Consider the following 18,774-nt stretch of genomic DNA (forward strand, 5'->3'; position numbering starts at 1 on the left):
TTAGTTGTCACAAAAATGCCATTTATTCCTCTCTCCCTTTTATCCTTTAAGCAAATAATGTAAGAGGTGATTTCAGAGACAGTCCTGACGTAACAATTGAGTAGCTCTACAGACACAGCTTTGCTCCATGGAGTTTCTGATAAGAACTCTAGGGCTTCCTGTAATCTATGCACATTCTAAAGAAACCCAGTAATTACCAGGAAGGGAGTGTATTTCTCTTTTAGAAGTTAGACGTTGGAATGTACATACCTGGCTGTGACTCATTTGATGAGTGAGATTTGGATTCAATACAGAATTAATAAATAGAAATAACTCTATTATAAAAATGATGAGAGTTGCCCATCCACAATGCTTTGCATGCTTTCACTGATAAAGTCTGAGATCATGCCTATAAGGTGTTTTTATCTGACAGCTGGCGAAAGAGAGGCAGAGAGATTAGGTAGCTTTGCCAAGGCTCCAGGGTTATTTATGTCAGGATGGGGATTAAAACTCAGGCATTTGCAGTGTGTAGCCCTGTGTGCTGAACACGCAACCTCCCCTGTTTCGTCACCATCCAGGTTCCAAAATCCTTTTAAATTAAGTGTGTGTATTTCCTCTTCCTCCACATTAAATATAAACTGAGTTTAGTGAAGATTGTTATATAAAGATGCCATCAGCTTAAGGGTTCTCTAGTTTGCAGGTTCAAAGACCCAGGTCTGGTTGTTTATGGAAAGTCCTTAACAGAGCTCAGGGGGCTGGTTGTAACTTGGGGTTCAATTTTCCTTCATGCCACTGTTTGCAGGTGAACCGGAGAGATGGCGTGTGAGAAGAGAGATGATACCACTCCAATTGCTCTAGTTGAAGCTAACTCAGCACCCTATGCACTGAACGGTAGGTGGGTTCTGTTGTGGAAGTTTCAGAAAGTGCTCTTGGTGGCTAATGTTGTATGTGCTAATGGACAACTCCCAATATGGTGTTAGGAGGTGCCCATGCCCATTAAATTAAATCCAGGCTCTTCTTCAGGTTGTAACATGTTGTGTCACTTGACTGACATTTTCTTGACCTCTCCTGCTGCCCAGAGTCCCCCTTTCTGTATTAGCATAGCTGGCGCTGGATTGTATTGCTGGGGATAAGTCACCCGCAGTGGTGTCTCTGAGCAGGCATGCGCCTTAGGGGTGCTCGCTTTTCAATGGCATGACAGTCAGCAGAGGCCAGCAGCAAAGGGAATGAGGATTAAATGGAGGCCCCCAGCGGCTTCTCCACTGGGTCCTGATTAGACATCTTCCTGACAAACTGCACATCCATCGTTAAGATCACAGACATATGGGGTATTCTGTGTCCCACAATGCTCACCCATGGAGTGCACACAAAAAGGAACCCGAACTGGACATCAGCAGAGGAAGCTGGAAAGCCAGCAATGATTGATCAGATAAACATCAGAGGTCGCCGAGTTAGTCTGTATCTTCAGAAACAACAAGAAGTCTTGTGGCACCTTATAGACTAACATATTTTGGAGCATCAGCTTTTGTGGGCAAAGCCCCGCTTCATCAGATGCATGAGTGGGGAGAGGGGCGGGTTCCAGACAAGGATTTAAAGAGGGAGTCTCAGTCAAGGGGAGGGCCAGAGCTGACAAGGTCTATTCTGTCAGGGGGGATGTGGCCCGTTACCAGCAGTTAATGTTGAGCTGTGAATATCAAGAGAAAAAACTGCTTCTGTAAAGGTCAGATTGGGACATTAATACCAGACATTACTGTGCAGCGAGTAGCTAGTGCACTGTACAGTCACACCCTGTCTTGGTGCCTGAGTGTCCTATGCAAGCAAACCCTAAGTCTTCTGCTGAGCTGTAGCTGTACATGGAGGGATGTGGATCAATCAGGTTCAGTTTTGTTCTGAAGACAGTTTCCTGAAGCTCCCGCCTACCATCTTGTTCCCTTTGTACCTGAAGGGTGCTTTACACGCTCCTCCGATACCTCCTGCTTAACAACAAACCCAAAGCACCTTTAGGTCACTTCCATATTCTTATATGGCGCTACCAGCGCAGCCACTACTGACTTCAGAATCTGTAGCCCCTGCAAGCTCTTTCCACAGCTCCATGCCAGGCACTGGATCCCACACAAGGCTATGGAAGATTCCATCAGAAGGCCAGAGGGCACAGAAAAAACATGAAGGCTCAATCTCCTGTCTTGACGCCGGGGAAGGAGCCCACCACACAGTCAGCCTGGTCAGAAGAAAATGTGAAGCTCTGGACACCTTTGCATTCCCCACCCTGAACTGTGCTGGCTACTTCTGAACTGCAGCCCAGGGTCTAACCTGTGGTCATGCATCCATGTGCTGATATTGTTTGCCAGCACTGGGCTTTTTTCTCTCCTCCATCCTCTGGCCAGCTCTGTTGTTGGGCAGTCGGATGGGGCTAGTTCCAGGAAGGCTGACACTTATTGGCCAGAGTAGGACCTCATTTCCTGAGCAGGCCCAATGGACCCCCAAAGGTGCAGAGAGCCCTGAGGTACAGACAGACTGTGCCTCTGATCCACATGCCTTCCCTGGGAGAAGCAATGGAAATAAGTAGTAACAAGGGCAGTAACCAGCCTTTGTTGCACTCATGATAGAATGAGGACCTGAATCATCAGTTTACCTGAGCCAGCACGCCTACCGCAGAGGGGCCAAGTACAGAGGTCAGACTAAATCCTCCCAGTGGTCCCTTCTGGCCTTACAATCCATTAATCAAACTGGCTGTGTGTGTCTTCCACAGGTCTCAGTGGTTCCATGGCCTGTACTACATCTAGCGCTAACACGACTCTTGTGAGCCACAGCGTAGCAATGCCTTTCCAAGCCACTCCTGTCCAAGACTTCAACTGGGCGTTTTGGGGGCAGTGGCTTGCGCACTGTTATATGGGTTTTTCTTTTCTCCTTTCAGAGAACTCTTGTTGCCCTTCTGCCCCACCTTATTCATGCCAGACACCACCTACTCCTGTTGGTAAGTACCAGGAATGTTTGTTTCTGAAAGGTGCTCAGAGCCCCAGCATACAGCACTCTGCTTCAGAACAAGAGCTGCAGGTGTTGCAGTGGGAGCAGGGTACTTGCACCCAGATATCCTCCTAGACCCAAGTCCTATTTATAAAAATTACGGAGAAACCGTCAGTGCTTCTGTCCCCATCACTCCTTCTCCACACAAGCCACTCCCACGAGCACTCCAAACTCTGATCAGGCAGAGAGTCATAGTCATGCCCCATTTGGGGAAAAACGGAAGATGCAGCCTGACTTCCAAACCTTCTCTGGGGGTGTGCATTGGCCCCTGATTAATGAATCGATTGATAACATTACTGGCAGAATGTCTTTATCTCTAAGACCATGATAATATTCTCTCTCTCAGCAGGTCAGTTTAGGACATTGCCTTAATTAAAGAGCACATGAGCAGTTATAGTAAGAACAATTTTATTTTAAAATCCAGGATGCAAACCCGCATGCCCTGAAGCACAAGCCAGCCACTCATTAATGAGTGGAAGGAAGGCACACTCGCTGGAAAGCTTATTCTTTGAGCAATCCAAAGGCTTATGTTGCACTCTTGCTAGTTTGAACCTTAGCACTCTCCTGTAGGAGATAGCATCCTGGACAGGAGAGATCACCAGTGTGATTGGGTAGGGAGCTTTCATTGTATGGCTAAAGCAGTCAATATTTGTACAGTAAACTGTCTAAATCACACGTTAGAAACACACCATGTGAGACACTCAGCAGGCTTGGGAGAGGAACTTTTTAGATGTAGCGTTCTAGTGCAAATACTCATGATTACCAATTTGGTGTCATATTAATTAATATTCTGCAGAAATTGCTGACAAACTACTTTGCAGACATGATTGCTTGCAAACGTCGCCTTGTAACTTTTCACAGAAAAACAGAACTGGAGACCAGAGGATATGTTCGGAAACTTGAATGAATACTTTCAAACAATTTTTTCCACAGTTCTGCAAGCCTGGGCAGGAAGACACTTATCAAACCCAGCCTAGGTTGGCAATGCTGCTACAGTACACAAACAAGCATGGTGGTGGGCAGCAGCCCGGTTAGTCAGAACTTGCTGGTTTCCCTGAAAAGTGCAATGAGTGTTTTTTCCACATTCCCAGGGATTCACATCCCTTTTCATGTCACACCGAACAAGAAGATGCCAAGCAAACTTCAGTACATTTGAAGTCAACGTAGGTTAACTCTTTGGTGTTTAGAACAGAGCAGCTGAATGATGGTCTTATTTATACTGATTATCCAGCTATAGAAATGAAGGTGGTGGTGGGGAAATAGTAAGGAAAGAAACCATAAAATCCAAGGGCTGGAAGGGACCTCAGGAGGTCATTGAGTTCAGCCCCCTGCCCAAAGCAGGATCAACCCCAACTAAATCATCCCAGCCAGGATCATGTCAAGCCAGGACTTAAAAACCTCTAGGGATGGAGATTCCACCACACCTCCAGGTAATGTATTCCAGTGCTTCACCACCCTCCCGGAGAAATAGTTTTTCCTAGTATCCCACCTACACCTCCCACTCTGTAACTTTAAACCATTGCTCCTTGTTCTGCCATGTATCACTACTGAGAACAACCCCTCTCCATCCTCTTCAGAGCCCTCCTTCAGGAAGTTGAAGGCTGCAATCAAATTGCCCCTCACTCTTCTCTTCTGGAAACTAAATAAGCCCGCGTCGCTCAGCCTCTCCTCATAGGTCCTGTGCTCCATCCCCCTAGTAATTTTTGTTGCCCTCTGCTGGACCTGCTCCAGTGCATTCACATCCTTTCTACTTTGAGGGCCTCAGAACTGGATGCAATACTTCAGATGTGGCCTCACCAGTGCGGAATAGAGGGCAACAACAACTTCTCTAGATCTGCTGAAAATGCTCCTCCTAATGCACCCCAATATGCCACTAGCCTTCTTGGCTACAAGGGAACATACCCAGCCTCTTATCCACTGTAATCCCCAGGTCCTTTTCTGCTGTACTGCTACTTTGCCAGTTGGTCCCCAGCCTGTATGCATGGGATTCTTCCATCCCAAGTGCAGGACTCTGCACTTGTTTGTTGAATCACCAAATAACTTTTGGCCCAATCCTCCAATTTATCTAGGTCACTCTGGACCCTGTCAGCGAAACATAATGGGTATACTTCTGATTTGCATTTTATTTCTTCTCATTTATTCCTAGAAACAGTCTGTGTGGTGTCTCAGCCTCCAGTCATTGTAACGGGGCTCTTTATGGACAAGCCAACAGCAACAATATGTCCAAGCTGTCGCCAACCCATTACCACAGAGACTGTCCACAAGCCGGGTAAACTGACTTTCCTCCTGTGCAGTGCCATGTGTTGTTTTGGGTGAGCACTGAGTTTATTTTGGAGATTCTTTGTAGGACCAGCTTTAAATGGTTAATTCCACCTCAAATATTGTTATACCAGAGGCTAAGGGCTGCATAGCTATGTCCCTCCCTTCCCCAGTGACCAAAACAATACCAGTGCAGTCCCACATACACTGTGTGAGTGTATTTGCCATGCACTCAGTGTGGTCATGTGGGATGCAAGTCAGAGCTGATTTAAATTATGCCAATGCCCCCTTAGTCAGTTAAACAGACAGAGCTCATACAGCCCTGTCCACCTTTCTGAACCACGTCAGAGCTCGCCGTGTTCTCATGCAGTTCCCGGAACAGTAGGGTCTCCTGTGGGTATCTAAGCAGGGCCATGTAATCTCTACTCCAACAATAAGCACTGCACCCGCTTTCAGCCTCTTTTGTGATGAGCTGTTTCCATTGCCAGAGACCAGGCCGGCCTGAGCCATTCCAGCTAGATTATCTGCTGGTGCGATGCTTCAAAACCACCTTCTCCCAGGAGCGTGCCTCAATGTAACTCTTGAATATTGTCTCTGCAAAGTGTTTTATGTCCATACCACTGGGACAAAAATCGTCTTTGTACCGACAGAAGAGCCAGGGTAGAAGTGCATGATGAAGTTATCAAAACGGAAACACTCATGCTGAAAGCAGAGTGAATCGAAGCTGGCAGCAGGGTGAGAAGTCAGCCCTAACATGCTGGTTAACATCTCTGTATACATTTCTTATGTCCCATTCTGCTCCAGGTGCAATTTCGGCTGCTGCTTCGTCCCTTTCTTCATGAAAAGGTTCAAGGATGTAGAGCATTACTGCCCAAGCTGCCGTTTTCATATCTACCGATACAATAGGCTATAGCAGTGTTTTCCAATTTTATTTGGACACAGAACCTTTTTAAACTCGAAAGAATTAAGTGGAACCCCTAAGAACAGTCATGTGGTGATGAAAAAGTAGACCACAAATAAGTAAGGATAATAATAAACAAATGCTAAACAAGGTCATGAGATCAACATTTAGTTTAATTGCACAGGCACTACATTTAGCTGTTTGGAATGGAGATCCATCAACTACGTGAAACAACTCACCCCTCTGTTACTATTTAAAAACAAAAATCACATTTAATTTAATAGCATGAGTACAGGGATTTAGAGTGGTGTATCTTCTTCTTGGCAGTCACTCGATAACAAGTAGGATGTCTTCCTGTCACCCTCCTATTTGTGAGTCTGTTGATGGCTGATCAGCCTGATTCTGGAGCCACAGGTCTTACCACTGAAGGGGCAGGTGTTGGTAGCTGTCGGAAGGGTGTGGGGCAGTTTTTGACATTCTTTTTTTCTTCTCCTCCACCTCTCCCCCTCTGTACTGTGGCGGGACCTCTCAAATTGTGCTGCCCCCTCAGGGATTACCATTCTCCACTGGGAACGGTCTTAGGCAAGGTTCTCCCAAGAGTCAACACCGATGCTGCACTTTTTCCACATATGGTATATAACAGGTGCTTGCACCACTGACTGTGCATACAGCGCTGAGTAGTGACACCATCGTCCCTACTCTTGGACTAAGCTGGCATTACACAGAGACACTTATGGTGGCAAACACAAATGACAATTGTTTTAATAAAATTCATAAATGCGTAAATATTAATTACATGATTTTTAAAAATTGTAAGATGTTACTGTAAGGGATTTTCTCGTGGAACCCTTATTTTTACTTCATGGAACTCTGGGGCTCCACATAGCACCATTTGCTATAGAAAGCAAAGTCAAGCCAGTGAGATTTTCAAGGCCAATTCACTTTGTTTTGCTATTGATATAAGAACTCCTAGACTGATTTCCTTCTGTGAAATATGTGACAGCTGGCTGCAATCCTTGCAATGAATTCCTGAGGTTTGTCAGCATCAGGATATTAGACTGCTGCACTGTATTTTTGCAGACACCTTTAGAAATACTTTCCTGTCGACATGCCTTACGAGTTTTATTTCATTGTTTGAATATTGTTGCCTTTAGCTCTGATCTGACCCGTGGGTAATTATTTTGGTGCTACTGTATCTATTTTTAAAGTCCCAGGTGGAACATGAGTGGGATGTGACTTCTCCCATCACCTCCCATGTGTATGAACCCTCCACTTATTAGAAAGTTTAGAAATATACAGTTTAGATCAGAGTTTAATTTCTGACCCATCAAGAGCTATTGGCCTCTGTTTTAGTCAGGTCTAAAGTTCAGGTCAACAAGGCTACCACACTCATGGGTGTGAAAAACTCCCTGTGCTGCATGACACAGTTAAGGTGACCCACTGCAGATGCAGCTAGGTCCAAAGAAGAGGTGGATTCGCTAATCAGACAGCCCCTTACATCGCTGTAGGAAATGTTGCTATTACAGCAGCACAGCTGCAGCACCACAGCCACTACAGGGCAGTCAGTCTTCTGCTCTAAGCTCTGGAGCAGAAATGTCTTAGAAGTATACAACACCCAGCAACAGCAGGCCCCAGTCTGGGCTGGGGATTCTGGGTTGCATTGTACTGTAACTAAATATGTACTACTCGTATGACGGATTACGAAACTGAGGTTGCCGACCATGTTATTTATGGACAGAAATAAACCTTCTGTTTGTTAACAATTCCAGCAGCATTTCCCTGTCTCTCTTGGTTCTGTGATCTCCATCGTGTCTTGTAGAGGCCTGGGCAGACTGACACTGCACCTACTACCTCATGTACACAACAGCATCAGCTAAACCAGTAACAGCAAGCAAAGGAGGGGAGGGTGGGGGAGAAGCGACACCTATAGGCAAGAAAAAGTAATAACTGTCCCTCTAAAAACTTCCTCTCACCACCTCACACTTCCCATTCGGAGCCAGATCTTCCCCTGGAGGCATCGATTCCCCTCCACTCCCACTGACTGGGTATTAGGTCTTCCTTACCCACTAGAGGTTTGAAAGGTAAAGGAAGAGCCAGCTCAGCACCTCTCCCTCCATGCTTCCAACAGTCCAGGCAGCAGGTTTAATACCAACACAAAGGAAATGCACCACATAAGCTGAGCTGAACCCCAGCTTGTCCACTGCCCACACACCAAGGTCTGGGATCGGACTCTCCTGTGTCCATGGCCTTGGTTGTCAGTGACTGCTGGCAGCTCACCTCTGGGTGGAATTGATTATGTTGCTTGGTTCTTCCTTGGGTGTAAATGAACTTTATCTGATTTGTTTCAGTCTTTAGCTGTATTATTTACCCTGCAGGCCCCATCTGTGAAGGGTTATTCTTAAGCCAAAGATGTCAAGTTGGAGGAGGGGGAGATTTAATGTTTCAGACGAATAACATTAAAATGTTTATACGCTACCATACCAGGGTCAGCTGCCTGTGAAGCGCCTCCTGTGCTCCCCCATCGTCCCCTCATCTTCCTCCTTATTCAGGCTAACCAGAAAGTCCACAGACCCTGGCATTGACTAGCAGTGGCCCCAGTAAGGTCCGGCTTTATCAGACTCTGCCCCAGTCTCCCATGGGGCACGGCCCCTCCTCCCTCTGGCTTCAGGTTTCTAAGGTGAGGACAGCTCTGCCCTCAGACACGCTGGGCTCCTTTAAACACCCCCTGCTCTCTTCTGGGTGGCCACTCTCAGGCCTGCATCCCTGGAGCGAGCCCCTATGCTCTCTCTCGACAGAAGCTCCCAGTCATTTTTATCAGCTGTTTTTCTACATGCTCCCTGGCCCCGAATCCCTTCCCTCTGGCTACGGGGCTCTGGCAGGAACCTCTGCATTCTGCAGCAGAATCTGCCACAGCTTCCTCTCTTGGTAGGCCCTCCCTTCCTCTCTTCGTAGGCCCTCTTGTGTTAATGAGGCACAGATGAGCTGGAACAGTTCCTCCTCAAAGTGCCAGTCTGCTCCGACAGCTACAGAAGCGTGACAATTATGAGACAGATGCAGAATGCACCCCTCCAATGGCCCTTTGCTTGTCTTCACAGCAGGGGGTGGGGGTGTCAAACCCTGTCAGCTACTGGTCACTTAGGAATCACTGTGCATGCAGTATGCAGCGGCTGATCTAAAAAATACCTTTTAGTTACTCAGCATGACTGAGTCCATCCTACTTAGCTTGAGCCCATGCACAGTGGGGCAGTTTGACTGAGGAACTGAAATAATGCAAGCTGCATCTTTTGTCTTGCACCTGAGCACTATATTGGATCCAACTGCATAAACAAGGCCAACATGATCTTGTAAATGTTTTGGTCATTCTTAAGTCCTGCAGAGCAGTGACGGTCCCAGATATGCTTTAGCAGAAATGTGCAAATGCTGTCTAATAATTATTAGAATTACAGGAGCATTCAGAGGCCCCACAGACATCAGAGCTTGTGCAAGGGGCTGTATACATATACAATAGAATAGTTCTCCTCTCAGAAACCTTCTCTTCTAAACACACAAGAGAGAAAAGACAGATTAGTTCCCTCTCATATAGAGGAGAAAGAAACTGAGGGTTTGTCTTTACTACCCAGAAGATCCTAGACTCATAGAATCCTAGGGCTGGAAGGGACCTCAGGAGGTCATTGAGTCCAGCTCCCTGCCCAAAGTAGGATCAACCCCAACTCAGTCATCCCAGCCAGGACTTTGTCAAGCTGGGACTTAAAACATCTAGACATGGAGATTCTACCACCTCCCTAGGTAATGCATTCCAGTGCTTCACCACCCTCCAGATGAAATAGTTTTTTCCTAATATCCAACCTACACCTCCCACTCCAACTTGAGACCATTGCTTCTTGTTCTGCCATCTGTCACCACTGAGAACAGCCTCTCTTCATCCACTCTAGAGCACCAGTGCAGGAAGTTGAAGACTGCTGTCAAATCACCTCTCAATCTTTTCTTCAGCAAACTAAATAAGGCTAAATCCTTCAGCTTCTCCTTAGGTCATGTGCTTCAGTCCCCTAATAATTTTTGTTGCCCTCTACTGGACCTGTTCCAATGCATCCACACCTCTTCTATACTGGGGGCCCTGAACTGGACACAATACTCCAGATGCGACCTCACCAGTGCCGAACAGAGGGAAGTAACAACTTCTCTAGATCTGCGGGACATGCTCCTCCTAATGCACCCAATATCTAATATGACCCAGTCAGGGTCAATCTTCCAGGGTTCAATTTCATGTGCCTAATGGGGATGCATTAAATCGAACTATCTGGGGATGGCAGTTGACCCTCATACTCACAAGGAGTAAGGGAGGTCAGCTGGAGAGTTTCTCCTGTCAACCTCCCTCTGTGGGGACAGCCAAGTAAGTTGATTGTAGGTAAGTCAATTCTAGTTACGCGTTTGCCATCACTAGAATTATGTATCTACAATTGACTTTAAGGTCTAGTGTAGTCCTGGCATAAGAGACTTTTCCAAGGTCACATGGGAGCCAGTTCTAACGCCAGGAATAGAATTCACATGTCAAGTTTCAGTCCACTAACGTGCATAAAACCTCACTAGATTGCAGCAAGCAGAGCACCTCACTTGTCTGCCTCCCAGAGCCACAAAACTGGGCTGTGACATGGAGCAGCATGGAGCCTGTCATGTCTGCAGGGTTAACAGCCCTGGCAACTTGTTACACTCCAGTCCTCCCAGGCTGGCAGAGATACCCATTCAATTGCCTCCAGGCAGATGGCAGGTGCCAAGTGACATGATAGTAAGCGCTGACCCTTTGTTCAGCAGTTTGAATGTCCACATCCCTTGGAGGCAGGCAGGCAGCATTAGCCATGCTACTGGTAATGGGGAAACTGGCACAGGTGAGTTAAATATTCTATCCATCTGCAGGCAGGTGTTAGGAATGAAGATGGGCCAAGAAGGTCAGTTTGGAACAAAATATCAGAGTTTAGATCTGGGGTTTTAGTTCTGGCCCAGTACTAGCAGAGAGACAGATTTGGGACATTCTAAAGAGGGCTCACGTCTACTTCCAATTCCTTTTGCATTAAGTATTTGTCTACAACTCCGCTACATGCTAGAGCAGCAGTGTGGGTACAGCACTGGTCTGGGATTCAGGAGCACTGAGGTCTGATCTTGACTCTGTTGTTGATCTGCTGAGACACTCTCAGCAAGAGATGGCCTTAGTTTACCCATCTGTAGAATGAGGATTGCGACACTGGCTTCCACTCTAGAGCATTTGAGGTCTACAGATGCAAAGGGCTATGTAAGAGCTGGGTGTTATTGGGGACAGAAAGAATAAAAGAATCAGATCCATGAAGGACTTAACACATGGAGAGCAGAGTAACTTCCTCCCTTCACTTTCCTGTACCTCGTCTCAGAAATATGTCAGGGGAAATACTCCGGCCTGAATTTCACTCCCTTTTGAAGCTTCGCTATTGTACATACACACCCAGTGGCAACCACCCCCTGGTGGTTCAGGAATGTTCTCTGTTAATTACTGGATGTTGTAATTCTGATGGTAATTTTTAATATGCTTTTAAACGGAGTTTACAGTTAAAACAACTCCTTGCTCAAGGATCTTTCCCCACACCTGCCTACTGATGCTTTTACAAGGGCAAATGTTTTCAGCATATGCTAAACAGGCTTGCAAACAGGGGCCGTGGGTGAAGCTGCTGCCTGGGGAGGTAAGATCGCCAGCCTGTGACCCGGTCCATACACCACCCCCTGCTCTGCTCAGATCCCACCGCCTGCCCCACCCCCTTCCCACTGTCTCCCTCTTCAGTCTGCTCACGCTCTTCCAGCCAAATCCCTGAACCCCAATGTAGCAAATGACATTTGGAAAAACACCCAACACTGCTCTAAAATGTCCTTCTACAGAAAATGGAGCATAGTTTCCACCGCAGGCCAGGCTGGGAAGACGGGACATACAGAAGATACTGAATGGACATGATATCTCTGCCTCAGTCTGAATGCAGGGAAGGCAGCCAGACTTTAGATCCCCTACACCTGATTTTACTCCCTCCTGACTTTGCCTCCAGTGAGCACAGAGAGCTGTGGCTTTTCTACAGGAAAAGGATGTTAACTGTTTCCCTGACAGTCCATGACAGAGGTGGTCATAGTTTCTCACTGCACATATGGTCTATTGCTTACTCCATCATGAAGCATTCGTAAAGCTTTAGAAGAGCATACAGGAAAGTGAAGGTTAATTCCAGCTTCTTGGTCCTCAGATCAGCATCAAAACCAGCTGAGATGCTCTCACTCAGTCATTCAGCAGACAGGGAGGCCTAGTAGCCATAGCAGCAGGCTGGGAATCAGGAAACATGAGTCCAATTGCCTGCTCTGCCACAAAGTTCCTGTGTGACCTTGAGCTAGACACTTTGTCTTTCTGGGCCAGAACCTCAAAGGTAATGAGGCACTAATGTTTTCAACTGGTAACATTAAAATTCAAAAGCAGTCAGTGGTCTATGTGACAGGGACCAATGAAGAACAGAACAACTCATGCTTAACAATCAACTTTGTGTCTGAACAATGAACAGCTGTGATGTTAGAAGGGGTCTCCAGCTGGGAGCTGGGGCGTAGATGAGGTTATTGGGAAGAGGAAAGGAACAAAAATGCACCTTTAGGAAGCTGCATGGTACCCAGATGAATGAAATAGCATTGCCACTCACAGGTCTTCTGCTAATAGAGAGATTTTTACTCCCTGGCTGCAGTCACTGATCCAGGCTCAAGGTTAGAACAGTTCACTTCCAGGATTGCTGGTTAGAGATACGTCTTCTTGCCTGTTAACAGCACAGGCTTCACCAGACAAAAGCAGCCACCCTTAGGGAGGATGGTAGCTCAGTGGTTTGAGCACCAGCCTGCTAAACCCAGGGTTACTAGCTCAGTCCTGGAGGAAGCCAATTTGGAATCCGAGGCAAATACATTAAACAAACAAACAAAAAAAAACTGTCAGAGATGATGATAGGTCCTGCTGTGAGTGCAGGGGACTGGACTCAATAACCTATGAGCTAGTAAAAGACTTTTCACAAGTGAGATGTACCTAAGACAATCAAAATGTGACTTAGTTCTCCCTTAACAAAACACTCTTGTGAAGGAGGAAACAGTTTTAGCTTCTCGTTTTGCTTCAAAGTTATTCCCTCTCAACAGGCTACACTGGGGTGAGCAATAATTTTTGCAGAGGGGCCACTCCCCAAATTTTGGTACTGGTCGGGGTGGGGTCTAGAAAGAGAGAGAAAAAGAGTGAGAAACATTTCGTGTGCGAGACAGATTTTGACACAGATTGTGTGCTGAAGTGTATATACGAGTGTGACTGTGTGTGGGTACAGACTGGTATGTGTGACAATGACACTGTTGTGTGCTGGTTGCTGCTGGGCAAGTTTCTAATAAAAGCATGATATACTCTGTCGTCTCCCTGTGATGCACTCTCGAGTGAGTCACTTACCATCCAGCCTTTAGACTAGAGCAGCTCCACTGTTTCTTTTCCTCTTCCCGATCCCTGTTCTGCAGAGATGGGGTATACGGACATGGGAATGCCCTGACTTCAGCACTAAACCTCTCTTCTTTCCCCATCTGCACCGCTAGCAAGAGAAACCTAGGAGCATCTTTACTGCAGAGAGTAAGATTGGTGGGGAGAGAGGAAGGGCAGCTGAAAACATGTTGATGGCTGTAATTATGCATGTTCTACTAATCAGCTGGGACTTGGGGCTGTTTTCCCACCCCAGGGCTATGTACAGCTGGGGAAAAAACAGGATCTCTCTCATCTGATTTCAGACTCAGAATAGCCATTTTCCAGAGCTGATTGGAGCATTTGCACCCAAGGGCAGGTCCACGTAAGATCTGCATCTCCAGCAACGAGAATAACGTCTCTAGATTAGATGTACCTTAGGTCAAATTTCTGTGGCATCCTCATTGTGGGAGGTTGACAGGAGAAAACTCCTGTTGACTTCCTTATTCCTCATGATCTGGTGAAGTATTGGGGCCAAGGGGAGTGCCATCAGTCATCAATTTAGAGTGTCCCTACTAGACCTGTTAAGATTAACCCCAGGAGACTGATTTCTGGAGCATCCATCTTTGGGTAAGTGAAGACAAGCTCAAAATGAAACTTGGCTGGAATATGCTGATGCTAAACAGAAATATTTCATGGAGATCTGCTTTGAATAATCCTTTACTGAGAAATTTAAGAGAGGCACTCTACACTCTAGTGCTTTGGGCACTGGGATATTGGAGATGTACATTCAAATCCCTTGCATTAGGCAAAGTGAGGACCTGGGACTCCTACGTGCCAGGCCAGTGCTCTTATCTCCAGGATAGAAACCCACCCCCTTTCAAACCAAAGAGCTAGTTCCAATAAAAAAAACTGACAACAAAAACAAAAAAACAAAACCACCATTGAAAAGTCCAGGTTTCAGAACATTTATGAGGGCTTGATTTTGTTCCGATGTAGAATAAAAAAACATATATCAAAACCTCAGAAGTTGTTGTGAAAAGGCCATGTCCATCCTCTGGCCATCACTACCTATTTATCACAGACTATTTTTTGACAGAAACACTACAAGAAATGCTCAGATTTTTCAAGGGACTGTGGTGCATCCTGCAAAATCTAAGTCTACCATCAAGACCAAGTTGTGAGTTTTGAGCAGTTCAGTAGCTTTTGACTCAAGGTCATTAAATTCCTAATACAGGCGTAAATGAGTGACACAGACAGGTTCAGTGTTATCCTAGTTATTTTATTTACATTATTTACAGTTCCTACAAAATAGTTTTTCTATCAGAAGGATGCTATGTAGCAAAAACAGCACACCTCAGATCTACAAAGTGACAACTACAGCCAGCACAAAACCCACAGGACTGACTGGTCTAAGCCTCATGTCTGAAATACTTTAGACTCTCTGGAACTACAGGTTCACATTCCAGCAGTGGTAACGCGGAGGGGTGAAGGGCTGAGGTAGATACAGTACACTGAGCTCCACGTAGTTCACGACGCATGTCTGTCAACAAAAATCCTGCCTGACCAATAGGGGTTTGCTTGGTGGAGCCAGCTAAAGCCATCCTCATGACTTAAGTGTGCTTGTCACACAACTCCAGCTGTGACACTTTCTGTGGTGCTGCACGTATGCAGTTGATAAACATTTTGGAATCCTTTGGAATGAAAAGCACTACATAAATATACAGCAATATTTTTCCATGGTTTACAGCAGAAATTTAGGTTGCCCACTGTAATAATGTGATCCTTGACATCTTCTTGCTTTGCTACCTGGTTTAATGCCTTTATAATGCTTCAGCTTATGGATGTTAAATATTAGCCAGTAAGACTCATCCTACACAGATGAGGCTTATCAGTTAGAGTTAACTGGTGCATGCTAGAGCAGCAACCCTGCCGGCTGCAGGGCCACTACAGGCAGAGGTGCTCCAGCCATGCTGGAGTAGCCCTATCCGCTGGGACCCTGGTGGGGAGGCTGTTCCCATTGTGGATGGAGGATGCTCTGGCTAGGTTGGAGTGCCCCTGCTAGAGGTGTGCCAGGACCAGGCCTGTTCCAGCCTGGCTGGAGCGCCCTCACCCCATGGTGTGCCTAAGACTACAGCTGACAGGGGCTGTGCCATCTGGGTGAGAGCAGGCCGCTGCAGACGGGGGCTGCTCCAGCCCAGCTCAACTATGATCCAAAATAAAGACTCAAAATTGAAATCATCCTTATTTTGAAAATTACATTGTATAACTGTAAATTCTTAAAATTAATTAACCAAAAGGTATTATCTGAGAGGCTTTCTCCACCTTCATTTTCCCTTCAGAGCATTATTTCAAATACTCACACCTTCAAAATTTCCAATTTTCCACTTTAAGTAACAAATTACTTGTGCGCCAAATCTTCTGTGAAAACCCAGTGACAGAAGAAGATGGAAGGAACAATGCCTAAAATATGTGGGTTCCTTTCAAAACTGGTGCAGATGACAGTGAAGCAAATAAAACAATAGATCTAACATTAAAATGCACGAAGACCTTACTGCTGCAAAAAGGAAATGGCTGTTTTATTATTTGCGATATCTACTGAAACAGGCCAAGCTCCAAGACACTACTTTGTGCTCAATGACCTTCAAGAGGCAGGATGTATTTTATGCTGTACTAGCCTATACTAACGTTACATCCAAGAAATACAGAATGCCAATTACTTTTGGATGGCACAAATTATTTTTGAGTACAAACCCTGATACTGACTATCTAAAATACAAGTGTGCGCTCTGTAAGCATAGCCCTCACCAGTTAAAACAAACGTCAATTAAAAGGAGGTCAAGGCAGGCTATTTAAACCACTTTTATCCACCTGAAACAGATAAACCAGAAGACAAAACTAATATAAAACGTGGGTTTACCTTGATTGGAAATAAAACATAATTAAAACAACGCAACATACAATTACAAAAAGCAGAGAATCCCCCAACACACTCATTTAAAACCAGAAGCATGAAATTTTAAATGTTGAAAACTGAAAGAGGGGGAACCCTCTATTGATTTAGCTCAAAACCAAGCATTCCTTCTGTTTTAACAACAGCCATAATCAATCTCTGAAAAAATTATAAAGGCCATCACATGTACATAACCCCTACTAAATGTTTATTGGTATGTTTGATGAAAGTAAGAGGCTAAGAATGTTTTTGATTATGAATACAAGGAACACACCACAGCAACAATCTATTGAGAGCTTACCTTTAGAGACTCCAGATTTTACTTTACACCATTTATATCAGATTTGAGAATCCGGACCACATTTTTTTTTTTTTGAAAACAAGGCAGGCAGAGTCAAGTCTACTACAAAGACCCTACTACAGCTTTACAAACAAACTAGTAAAATATTTTTTTCATTCATTTTATTGATACATGGCTCCCTCCTGGAATACTTTTTTATTTCCTAAGCTAGAGTGTGACTAGTTAGAGGTAAAACACCAAGAAAAGAAACCAAAAAGAGTCCCCAAAAAAAAACCCAAAAAACTTCCCACATCCCCAAACCAACCAAACCCAGGTTATATGGTGTCAATAGCGAAATTAAAGAAAAAAAATTCAGTATCACAGTACAGCCTGATTATAATAAAAACATTTCCCAAACTTCCAGGGAGAGCAGAAATCTTCTTCAACCTCCATGTCATCACTCATTGAAATAAAATTTTATAGAAAATTTTATTCAACATACAACATTTTCCAGCAAAAAAGGCAATATACAGGAAGAGTTGTTGTACACTGCGGCTACAGAAACAAAAAGTACTGGAAAAGAATGTAAAATTAGAAGTGTGAATTGCTGATTCTATTTGTAATGCACCCAAAACTAGACACTCAGCTGGCATTAGCTCCAAAATAAAAGGAAGCAGTCTGGGGACTGAAATAAAACTACACACAATGAATATCGACATCAGTGAAATTCACTTGCAGACTCACTCAACAAAATTAACCTCCAAGTGTTCAGTTGTACAGGGTCATTAAATATACAATTTCCTTCTCTCTCTCTCTTTTTTTTCTTTTCTCTTTTTTTACAAAGTCAACAGCTTACTAAACACTAGTGAGCATGCCCTCTGTGCTGAAAGGATATTTCTTGTGGTTTTCTCCCCAGCTCTACCCATTTCAATTAAATTAATTATATTTATAATCCTTTCACCTGCTTTTGCCAACTCTGAGTGTCATTCTGTTTGTCAAAAGGCAGCATAGTAAACCTTAACAGTATTTGTCAGTGTTTTTAAATTTAATAAAAATACCCAAATATCTTTTAGGACCCAGAGCATCCGCTTGGCAAAATGGGATGCAAGGTATCAACTGAACAAAACAGGAACTAGTTTATTAAAAAAGGATCCTATGAAGCTGGAGGAGACAAAAATCCCGAATAAGTGCCAACAATGTACACAATGAAGTAGAGATTGCTATTTATTGATGATGTGAGTTTTTTTTTGCATTTACAAATGCACAAAAATGTCATTTAAAGTATAACTGAAGGAAATAAATCTGATGTGAGTCTAAACATAAGACTTACTAGCTGCAGTGATGAGGAATACCACACCAGGAAGGGCAGCCAGCCAGCTTATGCCACCTATAAATGTACTACAGACAAATATTTTGCCAATGTCAACTGTTCTACTAAACTCTTCCCTCATTATGCTGACAATTGCCTTGCATTATGTTTACCATAAAATAACTCTCATTGGCATCCAAGCTTTATAAAAACACCTTCATTTTGCTCAAAAAGGGCAGTCAATAGATACAGAGAAGCCAAACTGAACAGCCTCAACCAAATAAAATTAACATCAGCAGCAAATCTTCTTGCTGAAGACTTCAGATATAGTGCACGTGTACCAAAGTTCTACTGTTGTTAAAAAGGTGCACACACACACTGGTATTTGTCCCTTGCCTTGAACAAACTGATTGGGTAAGTCAGTTATGGATTTTAATAGCTTTTTCAAGGTAAGTGTAGCGACTTCTCTTTGGGGCTTTATTGAAATGGTCAAGCCCTAGCCACGGTCTTGGATGAGACATGTTGCCTAGAAGGGGGGGAAGAAAAACAAGCTTTTACTTACACAGTAGCAACTTTACATTTGCACAAAATATTTGCTTGCCCC

The 18,774-nt window shown here is 44.7% G+C and overlaps 2 protein-coding genes across 3 annotated transcripts in view; one reads left to right on the forward strand and one right to left on the reverse strand.

Moving 5' to 3' along the window:
• Positions 1 to 794: 794 nt before the first annotated feature.
• Positions 795 to 6,175, forward strand: LOC142021710 (LITAF domain-containing protein-like). Its single transcript, XM_075010831.1, has 4 exons — positions 795 to 870; positions 2,894 to 2,953; positions 5,150 to 5,315; positions 6,067 to 6,175. Exons 1-4 carry the CDS (start codon positions 795 to 797, stop codon positions 6,173 to 6,175), a joined length of 411 nt encoding a protein of 136 aa, XP_074866932.1.
• Positions 6,176 to 14,894: 8,719 nt separating this feature from the next.
• Positions 14,895 to 18,774, reverse strand: part of USP7 (ubiquitin specific peptidase 7) — a 162,538-nt gene continuing 158,658 nt past the window's right edge. For both annotated transcript variants that reach the window (XM_075011292.1, XM_075011291.1), the window contains exon 31: positions 14,895 to 18,696. In XM_075011292.1, coding sequence (XP_074867393.1) covers positions 18,590 to 18,696 — 107 coding nt within the window. In that variant the 3' untranslated portion in view covers positions 14,895 to 18,589. The remainder of the gene's footprint in view (positions 18,697 to 18,774) is intronic.

This window comes from Carettochelys insculpta, chromosome 16, assembly GCF_033958435.1.
Source record: "Carettochelys insculpta isolate YL-2023 chromosome 16, ASM3395843v1, whole genome shotgun sequence".
In the NCBI taxonomy this organism is placed as follows: Eukaryota; Metazoa; Chordata; order Testudines; family Carettochelyidae; genus Carettochelys; species Carettochelys insculpta.

What these genes read in the sequence shown, in the direction of transcription:
- LOC142021710 (XM_075010831.1), top strand. Translation starts at nt 795, where the DNA reads ATGGCGTGTGAGAAGAGAGATGATACCACTCCAATTGCTCTAGTTGAA. An exon ending in GACACCACCTACTCCTGTTG is followed by an intron (nt 2,954 to 5,149) that starts GTAAGTACCAGG and finishes ATTTATTCCTAG; the next exon opens with AAACAGTCTGTGTGGTGTCT. An exon ending in AGTGCCATGTGTTGTTTTGG is followed by an intron (nt 5,316 to 6,066) that starts GTGAGCACTGAG and finishes ATTCTGCTCCAG; the next exon opens with GTGCAATTTCGGCTGCTGCT.